At 45.7% G+C, this 12,200-nt stretch overlaps 1 protein-coding gene across 8 annotated transcripts in view; it reads right to left on the bottom strand.

Annotated features, from left to right (window-relative positions):
• Positions 1-12,200, bottom strand: part of LOC109776457 (protein translocase subunit SECA1, chloroplastic) — a 39,946-nt gene that overhangs the window by 14,767 nt on the left and 12,979 nt on the right. For 5 of the 8 annotated variants that reach the window (XR_002236078.4, XR_002236079.4, XM_020335099.4 and 2 more), the window contains exons 6-13: positions 7,302-7,415; positions 6,882-6,995; positions 6,597-6,764; positions 5,699-5,874; positions 5,513-5,579; positions 5,110-5,256; positions 731-826; positions 570-638 (exon numbers count right to left, since the gene is read on the bottom strand). Coding sequence is in view for 5 of the 8 variants with exons in the window: in XM_020335099.4 (XP_020190688.1) it covers positions 570-638; positions 731-826; positions 5,110-5,256; positions 5,513-5,579; positions 5,699-5,874; positions 6,597-6,764; positions 6,882-6,995; positions 7,302-7,415 (951 nt within the window). In the remaining 3 variants the exon portion in view is untranslated. The remainder of the gene's footprint in view (positions 1-569; positions 639-730; positions 827-5,109; positions 5,257-5,512; positions 5,580-5,698; positions 5,875-6,596; positions 6,765-6,881; positions 6,996-7,301; positions 7,416-12,200) is intronic. The other 3 variants (XR_012204723.1, XM_045234777.2, XM_073510278.1) reach the window with 1 other exon arrangement.

The raw sequence follows: 12,200 nt of genomic DNA, 5'->3' as shown, positions 1-12,200 counted from the left end.
ACCAATTTTTGCGTATTGATGACAATAGCTTGAATGGGTACTCCCTCCATTTCTGATTTGCGTAAGGCTACAAGGTCAATTTTCAGCTTTTCTTTGCGGGAAGCCGACTTTTCTATATATTCATTCTGCAGAGGCCAACTTCTGCATACTAATGAAAATACCTTGAACAGTACTCACTCCATTTCAGAATGGATGTTCTTTTAGAGTTGGGCTCAAGAATTAAGGGTTTGAGTAAAATGTCCATGTTGCCCCATCTCTTTATCCTCTGAAGGCAGTAAAGTTCTGACTGTTTTTGAGTACGAGATTTTTTATGGCTAAAGTAGAAATGGATGTTCCATGCAAGTGCATTAAATTTTTTGGAAGAGTTCAAACAGTCACAGCAGGCAGGGGAACTAAAAAAATAGGGAAGTGCAAGCTGGCATATGAGTATCTAGATATATTTTGTCATGGCACTAATGAGGTAAAATAGGAATAAATAACTAAAACTGCATTGGGAGTGTAGAATGACAAGTATTTTGAAAAAAGCTGGAGAGGCTGAAAAGGCATCTATTCTGAAACTGAGGGAATGCCTGATTGTCAATTCTGCGGGACTCATGTCGTTCAGTTCCTACTACATGAAGCCCACCTGTCGCAATGACCTGAATAAATGACGATGATGCCATAATCAGTTCATCACTATGGTCTTCAATAGCAAAGATAAACCAATAAAATATCCTTTCTATGTGCAAACCTTCTTCTTTTCTTCCTCTGTGTAAATCTTAAATTCATCTGCTATCTTCATGAATGCGGTTCTCAGAGTTGCAATTACTTCATCACGTGTCGGTCCCTGACATGTAAAAATACATAGGTGAGTCTGGATTCCTATGCCTGTGGAGAGGGGGGGTCTTAACAGAATATCCAGAGATCAGAATAGCAGTTTCTGATGGTGATATACAAGGCTCAAACTGTGCAATTGTGTGGGCGGTCCCAAATGATTAGTGGTAGGTACACAAGTTCTAAGAACAAAAACTAAGAAAAAATAGACAAAAAAACTACCTGGCTTTCAGGTAGTGTGTGAGAAAAAAATTGAGTCATATCAAAAAAATATTAACCAAGGCAAGATTTAATCCACCATGAGGGTAGTTTGAAGTATTCAAGTCATTTTGATGACAATAAATTGGTTGATTATCTGAATCTCGATTCCCCGGCAAGAATTCCAGTAAACCTGTGGGGAACAACTGGCTACTGACTTAGGAATCAAACTGCTTTGTTACAACAATACTAATACTAATAACCGCAAGACACTCAAGATAGAATTACAAAAAATCACATTTTTGGACAAGAAAATACATTATAAATTTGAATGAACTGCTTCGGTACTGCTATGTATCAACCAACTAATAATATAATGCCAGGTTTTCAAGCCATACGTACAGATCACAGATCGTTTTGTACTTATTCTTAGAATAATTTTGGGCGCACATCGATCCGTCGAGGACAAGCAATCACACAAGCACGAGCATGACACCGAGATTTGTTAACGAGGTTCACCAACATGGCTACATCCCCAAGGCATGACTACGCGTGCTCCTCCCCATGTACCAAACCACATGATACAGTCCTATGCGCCATCCCGATGCACCAGTTGCTTGCATTTGCCCCCCGAAAGAAAACCCTGCAGCAGCTCAAGAAGATTCAGAGAGGTTTCCTCTGGGTCGGGCGAATTGGCGTCATTTGCCCCCCACCCCCCCCCCCCCACCCCCGAAGAAAACCCTGCCATGTGAACTGGCGTCATGTCTCCCGCCCCCTCGGCTGGACCTCCAATTCTCCAGCAACGAGCGTGCACTGTTCTTTCCTTCCACCTACATGATCATCGGAAACGGCATGAACGCCCTGTAATGGGAGGATCACTGGCTCAAGGGTCGCTCGGTTGGCGAGCTCATGCCCCTGCTCTACAAATGCATCCCCAAACGCCGGCGCAAGGTCAGAACGGTGGTTGAAGGCCTCAACGGCAACGCATAGGCCCGTGACATCCAGGGTGCCCTCGACATCCATGGAGATTGGCCAGTATCTGCAACTTTGGCAACTCGCGCAGCATGCCACGTTCAACGATGCCCCTAACCAGCTGATATGGAAGTGGTCCGCGAGCGGCATCTACTCGGTGCAGTCTTGCTACGCGGCACACCTTTCAAGGATCAATGCACTCCTGCTCCTGGAAGCTGATTTGGAAGACTTGGGCTCCCCCTCGGGTCAAGTTCTTCCATTGGCTTGCCAATCTGGATCGTTGCTGGACTGCCGACGGACTGGCCCACAATGGACTGCAGCATCATCCGCACCGCCTTCTTTGCGATCAGGCGCCGGAAATGATTCGGCACCTGCTGCTTGACTGTCCCTTCTCCAGGCGGGCATGGCATGAGACCCTGGCCTGGCTACGCATACCGGCACCGATTCCCAACCAGGAGCCCACCCTCACGGACTGGTGGCAGCACGCCAAGGACACCACACCGCAAGCACAATGCAAGGCCCTACAATCCGTTGCACTACTCGTACCGTGGTTGGTCTGAAAGCATAGGAACAGTTGTGTCTTCGACAACGCGACGCCCTCCCTAGGCACGCTAGTTGACCGGATCAAGGAGGAAGCCTGTTCCTGGGCAAAGGCCGGAGCAGCAGGCCTTAGAGTAGTCCTACCACCTTCATGGGATGTGCACTGAGCGTTGTACCCGATCTTCAATTGTTCGTCCTAGGACGACTGTAACTGACTTCCTACCTTTCCAATGAAAAGAAACGCAAAGGTCTTTTGCGTTTTCTCGGAAAAAAAATATTTGACACATATTTTAACACTCCACCTTGGCGAATATGACCTCACTATCTTGAAGCCACCATGTGCAAATCACCGTGTGCCTTGGACTTAAACCATTAATCATGAGTTTCGCTACTACACCCTTGACTTCACATGACTCCACCTACAACTGTAGTTCCTTCTTTTTCTCCATTATAGTCAATGCTCCCACAAAAGTTATGTTCTTCTGCACTCTTGTTTTGTGTTACCAATCTCCCAGAGTATCCGTCCAACTCTATCACACACCGACCATAAAGTCACCATATCAACAACACGATTGTATCGTCACCCTGGTAGCTTCTTCCTTGATCTGTGTGAAAGTGAACAAGTCGCATATTAGATGCCACATATAAGAACTTCCGAGCTCACCATTATCGCTATTGTTGACTGCATGTTTGAACTTCAAGAAATTCTTGGTTGCCCTTTAGTCATCTCGAGTCAAATTCGCATTTGTCTCATCTTTTTTTCTTAACAGTCTCTATATGTCCCGTAGCTATAGTACTCCGCCTCCTTTTGCATTTGTCATCTGCACTTTGTCATGTGCACTGAACACCACATAATATACGGCCATGTACTCTCCAAGCTTTTGACATTCAGACTTTCCGACACTTTCGCATATTCTCCATGGTCAACATTCATCCATCTGACACGTCATACTCGATAGCTCTAGTCACCAACCCAAACCTGGTACTCGCCAACACTGCTTCAGCATCCTCTCTACACTTCGTCGGACCACAAGTCTGACCACCAGTGCTATGATCTATCATTGTATCCCATGCTTACCGCACGCCTCGCCGCTATCACCGTCCGAGCCTTTGTTGTCCCTGACGAATATACTAGGTCGTGAACCCACACCACCTCAATCCTCACTGCAGAGAACAGCCGATCATCACCGACCGATGCCAAGTTTCACGTATCCCTCGAACCACTAGATCCCAGCCCGAACAACATGCCCCTCGCTTTTCCTGCTGAAATAATTTTGACTTACGCCATAACATCTGTCAGCATTGAGTGAAGTGTCCCATTAGACCCCAGCTCCGCCTTCAACATGACTCCATGGTGGTTGTACATGCCAGCCCCGCCCGTCGACTTCAAGCTCTCATGTGTACACCATCTTGAATCAACCCCGCACCATCGCCATGATGAAGCGCACAAGCCCTTAGACATGCGCCGCGTGATGCCATGCCCAAAAGTCGGCCATCAGCAGCATCACGCTCCTATGTCGTCGTCAATGAGACCACCGCCGTCTTCCATACCGACCGACATACTTGTCGATCCGCCAGGCCAAACGCCTTATATGTCTGTCCCCAGCCGAACTGGCCCGCCTGCAACCATGCTCCACACCTCGCGCCATATCAACCCAGCACATCACGGTGCATTCGTAGACGCTCCCGTAAAACATGATCCTCATGACACGCTTCAGACTCCTCAAGCCTTCACCTTGACCTTCACACAAATGTGTACCAGCAAAGAAAACTAAAGCAAAGTCCCTTGTAGCCTTCCCACGTGAACAAAAAAAAGGACATCAACAAAGCTAGCTAGCCAAACTCCTTATTCACCACACGTATGCCAATTTCTTTCTTGATGGCATCACGGCCTGAACTCTCTGACTCAGATCCGAAACTTACCATCATGATCAATCTGATAACTTGATTCAACGACTTGCGGTTGCCGATCCCGACTACTCTTCATCTTCTAGATCAAGACAATGACCTCCTTGAAACCTTGATCTCATACCACTTGTTAGAATAATTCGAGGCGCACATTGATCCGTCAAGGACAAGCAATCACACAAGCACGAGCACGACACCGAGATTTGTTAACGAGATTCACCAACATGGATACATCCCCAAGGCATGACTATGGGCGCTCCTCCCCATGTACAAAATCACATGATACAGTCGATGATAAGCCAGCTGAGGCCATCAGACAGCGCTCTGACCACCACGCACGGCCAGTCTGGCCACCCCTGCCACGGGGGCCGGACCGTCCCTCTCGTGATATCTGTCTTGCCTAGCAGCTTATGTCTAGTCTATTTGGCTACCCCGCAGTCCCCTTATATAATATGCCCAGGTTACACATGTTCGGCTCAAACACCTAACGCTCCGCTAATTATAAGTCCAACTGTACCACAACTTGTACACACAATATTCGACACCTATTTTAACACTTATACTTCAGATTTCAACTAAAAATACATGTGGAATAATCATTTGGTGATAGATACTTAAGTAACCCAAATATCTCTTAAAAGAGCATACAAAAATTTGTGATAACTTCAAAAGGCCTACCTTCTCACATGAGTAGGAGAGACGCTCTTCAGCTTCTAGCTCAGGTAATGACTTTTCTCCCCATTCTTTGACAGCCACTTCAACTGCATCTTTGATACATGATAGTGTATCTTCTGAAAGTTCACAAGGGAACAAGCTTTCATTTGTCTGGAAGAGGGGATAGTGCAATAAGCCATTGGGAACTGAACTTCATCACATATTAAATCACAACGCAACAATCTAAAGAATAATTCACAGAATCTTGAAGGCCACCAGTCATCACTTTTTTTTGATAAGGAAGCTTTTATTGAACTCAGATCATTACATCAAGATGATACAATTGCTAAGATCACTCCCGGCCTCTGCATAACTAGTCATCATATGCATATTAAAATAACTACTGAACATATAGTTCATTATTTACCTTCCATGTCTTTCTTGGTGGAAGCTGCTTTTTGGACACAATGACACCATCAACTGGATTGACAATTCTGCAACATGATTTCAGAATCAAAAGAAGATATAAGCAATGTTGAGCACCTGTAGAGGGAAATAATCAGATGCAGTGTCTCTGATACATGGGAATTCTGCTGACAAGGATTTTAAATACCTTGGCATAAGCATCTCACGCAACTTCAGCCTGGCCATGAATTCCGCATTGCCTCCAAGGATAATATCAGTGCCACGTCCTGCCATATTGGTGGCAATTGTCACTGCACCAAGGCGTCCACTCTGAGCTACAATCTCTGCCTCCCTCTCCACATTCTCTGGTTTAGCATTAAGGACCTTCAACAGAAAGTTCAAAATAAAAAAACTTCAGATTGCTTTAGAGATCTTGGGAAATATAACAGGCACAAACTAGAGGGTGAGGAGACGTATACTGGAGTACATTTAGTAAACTTACAAAGTCTGTACAACAACAACAACAAAGTCTTTTAGCTTTTAGTCCCAAACAAGTTGGGGTAGGCTAGAGTTGAAACCCATAAGATCTCGAAAACCAAGTCATGGTTCTGGCATGTGGCTAGCTAACTTCCATGCACCCCTGTCCATGGCTAGTTCCTTGCTGATATTCCAATCCTTCAGATATCTCTTAACGGACTCCTCCCATGTCAAGTTTGGTCTACCCCGACCTCTCTTGACATTATAAGCACGCTTTATCTGTCCGCTGCGCACTGGCGCTTCTGGGGGCCTCCGTTGTTTATGCCCAAACCATCTCAGACGATGTTGGACAAGCTTCTCTTCAATTGGTGCTACCCCAACTCTATCACGTACATCATCATTCCGGACCTGATACTAAATAAACTTACAAAGTCTATTTAACAGAAAGTTGCTAACAAACTAAATTTTGAAAGAAAAAAGAACTAGTTAACTATGTGGAGTGCGAGAAGGCAGAAAGCCAAAAACTTTATTTTGTACTATTATGCAGTTTCCATTAACGTGACAGTGACGATGTTGTGCTAAACAGGGAAGGCAGGACTAGGTACCGTTTGTGAAGCTAACAAGCATACCTCGTGAGGAATCCCTGCTTCACGTAGTTGTTCAGACAAAGTTTCACTTTGCTCAACACTAGTTGTACCAACAAGCACAGGACGGCAAGCTTTATTCATTCTTGATATCTCCACAACAGCAGCACGCCATTTTCCACTTGTTGCTCTGAAAACAACATCTGAATCGTCCTGCAAAGGAAGAAGCATAGTCGAACATTCTCAGAAAGGGGGGACTTGGAAAATTGAATCGAGAGACCTACAATTACTAAAAATTAAATGTGCGCAATGAAACAGGATGGCAATCACCTTCCTTATCATAGGCTTATTCGTTGGAACAACTGTAACTTTTAGTTTGTATATGCTCTCGAACTCCTGTCTTTCTGTAGCTGCAGTTCCAGTCATGCCACAGAGTTTCGGAAACTGTCATAAAACGTATCAGTTTCCTGCCAAATAACCCAGTGAACATCTCCAAAAGTAAACAGAAGAGAGTGATCAATCTAGCACAGTGAGCCATACATTCTTCATCACATTTACAATTTACCACTATCAACGGAAATGCTCAACAATGGGCTTTTTAGATGAATGCTCAACAATGGTTAGCGGCTGTTAAAGCTCAATTAGCGTTGAAGATGATATAGCCAGTCAATGATTATTGGCTTATTGGCACTTACCATTTCGCAGAGGTCAATAACATTTAAGGATTAGAACGAAGGGATCGGCACTTGCCTGAAGAAAGAAGTTCTGGTAACTTATAGATGCGAGGGTTATGGTTTCATTCTGTATCTGCACACCTTCTTTTGCCTCAATTGCTTGGTGGAGTCCATCACTCCATCTTCTGCCCTGCCAAAATAAAACAATATACCTTAAACAAAGAAACTAATCTACAAACTCTTTATGTTTATATCATCACCCATGGCTTAGATTTTACAATTACACTAGATTTTGCCCCTATCTTTGAGATACAATAATTGTTTCAAAATAAAGAGATTTGCCAAACCATCAAAATAACCTGATATAATAATAATCATAAGTCAGTCATCACTTGAGGCTTGTGTCTTTTGCCCTCTCATTTATCTTCAGACATTGTGTGGATGAATATTTGTAAGCCGTAGTGAAGGACGAGGAGATCAAGCATAGATAGCGAGAATACTTCGACAAGCTGTTCAATGGGGAGAATGAGAGATCTACCATTGAGCTGGACGACTCCTTTGATGATATGAACAGACGTTTTGTGCAACAAATCCAGGAGACTGGAGTCAGGGAGGCTTTAGAAAGGATGAAAGAAGGCAAGACGATGGCCTCTGATTGTATCCCATTGAGGTGTGGAGAAGCCTTGAAGACATAGCGATAGTATGGCTAACTAAGCTTTTCAACCTCATTTTTTATCAAACAAGATGACCGAAGAATGGAGGCAGAGTATATTAGTACCAATCTTCAAGAACAAGGGGGATGTTAAGTTGTTCTCTAATTACCGTGGAATTAAGCTGATGAGCCAACAATTAAGCTACCGGAAGTCATTGAGCACCGCTTAAGAAAAATGACAAGTGTGACCAAGAATCAGTTTGGTTTCATGCCTGGGAGGTCGACCATGGAAGCTATTTTCTTTGTACGACAACTTATGGAGAGATAAATGGAGCAAAAGGACCTTTTGTAGCTACCACCCTTCAGCCTGATACCCATGAGAGATGGAAATCAGATCCATACTACCCTGTTGTTCCTTCAGTGGCTGGTCTAGTTGCTCCCCCTGACGTGCAACACCATTACCATGCTTCCTTGAATACACCTTCAGGTGCTCCTCTTGCTCTGTTGTCCACCTCAGCACACTACCAATCGGAGCAGATGCAACATCATCTTGTCCACCTCAGCACACTACCAATCGGAGCTGATGCAACATCATCACCTCGCTTCCGTGAATAGACCTTTAGGTGCTCCTCTTGCTCTGTTGTCCACCTCGGCACACCTCTAGGCACGCTACCAATTTGAGTCGGTGCACAAACCTGCACATCGCCGGTGTAGGTCAGTGCTTGTGTCAAAGGAGTCACATGAGCTAATGTGCTATTACTCTCCCCCTCTTGACCAATTTCACCAACCTGAGATGGGTCAAGGCCTTCAAACATGACACCGAGATCAGTTTTTTCACCCTAGAAAGGTTCCAGTTCGCGAAATGTAACATCCATGCTCACAAATGTTCTCTCAGATAGACTCCAACATTTGTACCCTCTTTGTCCTGAAGAATACCCAATAAAGATGCACTTGACTGCCGGAGGATCCAATTTATTGACTGATGGCCTATGATCACGATCAAAACAAGTGCAACCAAACACCTTGGGAGGAACTGGAAATTTATTTCTGTGAAAACCAACTCACACGGTGATTTCATACCTGTCACCTAGGATGGCATGCAATTGATCAAGAAGGTGGCCATCATGACAACTTCACTCTAAAGGAACTTGGGCACATCCATGGTGAACATGCCCGGGCCATCTCCAGTAGGTGGCGATTTTTCCTTTCAGACACTCGATTTTGAGGTGTGTCCACATCTTCCTTTCAGACACTCGATTTTGAGGTGTGTCCACAAAAGATGTTTGATGCAGGATGCCCTTGTCAGAAATGAAGGCACCAATGGCCTTGTTAACATACTCAGTGCCATTGTCTGATTTGAGTGCTTGAATTGTCACATTAAATTGAGTCTGAACAAGTGCATAAAAAGTTTTTGAACACTGGAACACCTCATCTTTATGTCTCGGAAATCAATGAATGTAACGGAGTACTGCATACCACTGGTAGATAACACTAGACATGTCCATACATCAGAATGGATTAACACAGAAGAAGATATGCTCATGATCTCCTTACTCACATATAAGCTTCTGGTATGTTTAGCAAACTCACACGCATCACAGTTCAGCTTGCTCTTGTCCACACCACTCATTACATCAACAAACACTTGATACATTTTGTCAAAAGACATATGCCCCATACTACAGTGATGGATTAAGGCACTAGTCTCCTTATCATCAGCAACTGCAGCTAGCATGTGCATTCCCTCCCGGTCTGTCTTGCTGCGGTCCATGTACCACAGCCCCCTACGCCTCTCTGCAGTCCCAAGACTCTTGCCCATTGATCTCTCCTGGATCGAGCACACAACCTTGTCCATAATTATTCAACAATCAATTTGGTCAATCAAAGCACTCAAGGATACTAAGTTGACGGAAAAAGTTGGCACATGCGACACTGAGGATAATTCAATACACGGTGTGCAGCTGACTGTCCCAACTGTTGTGATGGGCTAGGTTCTGCCACTGCCGTGTAAATAGTTTTCTAATGTGTGGGACTGCGGAATATAGGATGCGAACTCATTAAAGTCTCCAGAAACATGTTGTGATGCTCCAGAGTCAAGCACCCATGCATAATTTACTTTATGGGATGCTATTGATGCGTGTTCAAAACTAGCCATGGACAGGGGTGCGTAGAAGTTAGCTATCCACGTGCCAGAACCATAAATTGGTTTCGAGATCTTATGGGTATCAGCTCTAGCCTACCCCAACTTGTTTGGGACTAAAGGCTTTGTTGTTGTTTTTGCTATTGATGTGTGTTCAATCTTACCTTCATTTGTATCGACAAAGTTGACATAACTAGTAGTAGTCTCCTGTCCTCGCTGCTTCACCTCGGCTGAGGTAGCTAAATTTGCCTTGAGAGCATTCCAATAACCACCATGCCCAGTCTGACCACCACTCCCATTCCGACCACCTCTGTTGCTGCTGCCACCACTATACCCTCTGCCTCTTATGGGTGGTTCTATGCAAATCCGACTGATATGCCCTGGTTGACCACACTTGTAACAATCCCTAGAACCTCGTTGGTCAGCCACTCTGTAAGCAGATTCATTTCCATCTCCTCTAGATTGCAGGTGTACCTCTCTTCCTGGGACATCGCAACAATGTCCTCATCTAGAGACACAAGCGCTGTATGTGTGCCTGCTCTCAAAGCCTTGATTGAGACCTTTTAGAAACTGCATCACATGCCTGCGCTCAACCCAATACCTGGCAATCTCCATGGATTATGCATGGGGAAGCTAAAGGGGATCACACTTATCCAGATCGGCCCAAAGGTGTTGCAGCTTATTCACGTACACCACCATGTTGTTCGTCACAGCATGGATCTTGTCTTTGATTTGAGACATGAGCATCAGAGTTCCCCTACATGAGTACCTTTTGGACAGCAGGGTCCACACATCAAAAGCACTCGAGAATGCCTGAACAGACGCTGCAATAGCAGGAATCAGAGAATTGAGCATACAAGCCAGTATCATGGAGTCAGTGACACTCCACTTTTTCCATTCTGACCTCTCCTTGCCAACCGGTTCTTCAACCGTTCCAAGGACATATCCCATCACACCCTTTGTCTTCAAGACCAACAAGGCCCGCCTGGTCGGCCCGCCTCGACCAGCTCAGGTAGCTGCTCACGCCATTCAACTTGACATCATTGCGCATGAGCTCAAGCAAATCTGTGTGGGACACAACAATGGCGCCACCTGCAGGAGGTGACCCCTCGGCAGCTTTCATAATCATGAGCGACGCAAGTTTCTCTATAGCAGCAGTAAATTCAGTCCCCATGACTGCCTCCGCCTCCTCTTCTCCTGGATGTACCATCTACAGTGTTACGTCCTTCCTCTGCAATCAACAGCCACACCACAACCAGGATCACTCACTTCAGCTACTCACTTGGCTGTGAGACCTCTCCTACGTGCGCCAGCACCAAGCTAGCCAGCAGCGCCACCACCAACTCCAACCAGCACCAGCAGCTCTCAGCAGAATAAGCAGTACAGCACGCAGCAGCACCTGTGCTTCCTCTGCCAAGCAGCACCAACTCACCCAGCAGTACCACAGCACCCATTTCGTATTCCTCTGCCAAACCTGAGAGTTCAGCAGCCAGCAGCAGCGCCTCCCGCGCGCACCACGTCCCTCTAACCAAGCCATCGAGAACCAGCACCGGAAGCAGCAGCAGGCAATGAGAACCGGCAAGGGGCGTGGAGATCCTCGTGACCCTGACCAAGCCCCGCCGTCGTTGTGCACCAGACCTCGTCGCTGACCCCTGCAGTTGCACCGCAGCCCCACCGCATCGCGAGCTGCACGCCCGCAACCGCCCAGATCCGCTGTTGTCTTCCCGCCGGACCCCGCCGCCTCGCCAGCGATTACGCACCGTCGCCGCCTCCTCCAATACTCTGCCCTCTGATACCATGTAAGCCGTAGAGGAGGGGCTCCTAACCTGCTTGATAGGTTGTGGCGGCACTTGTCTCCAGACAGGGACGAGCTCGTCCTTCTTTAGGCTGGTCATGGTGGGAGTAACATAGCAAGTAACATAACACATCCCAAGAAAAGTTTGCTTACATGGCATGTATTTAATGAGGAGAGAGATGGTTGGAGTAACATAATATGTTACTGTAACATAACACATTCCAAAGCAAAATGAGTCTACATCTTAATAAATGATGGCTTGCATGATACTACATACATGTTACTCCCCACTATGAAGGTGGTAACATAGACTAGTAACATATGCATGTTACTAGTCTAAGTTACTCCCCACTATGACCAGCCTTACCCATCGTGGGGAGTAACTTAG

This window comes from Aegilops tauschii, chromosome 3, assembly GCF_002575655.3.
Source record: "Aegilops tauschii subsp. strangulata cultivar AL8/78 chromosome 3, Aet v6.0, whole genome shotgun sequence".
NCBI lineage: Eukaryota > Viridiplantae > Streptophyta > Magnoliopsida > Poales > Poaceae > Aegilops > Aegilops tauschii.
This window is presented reverse-complemented; position numbering and strand designations above follow the sequence as displayed.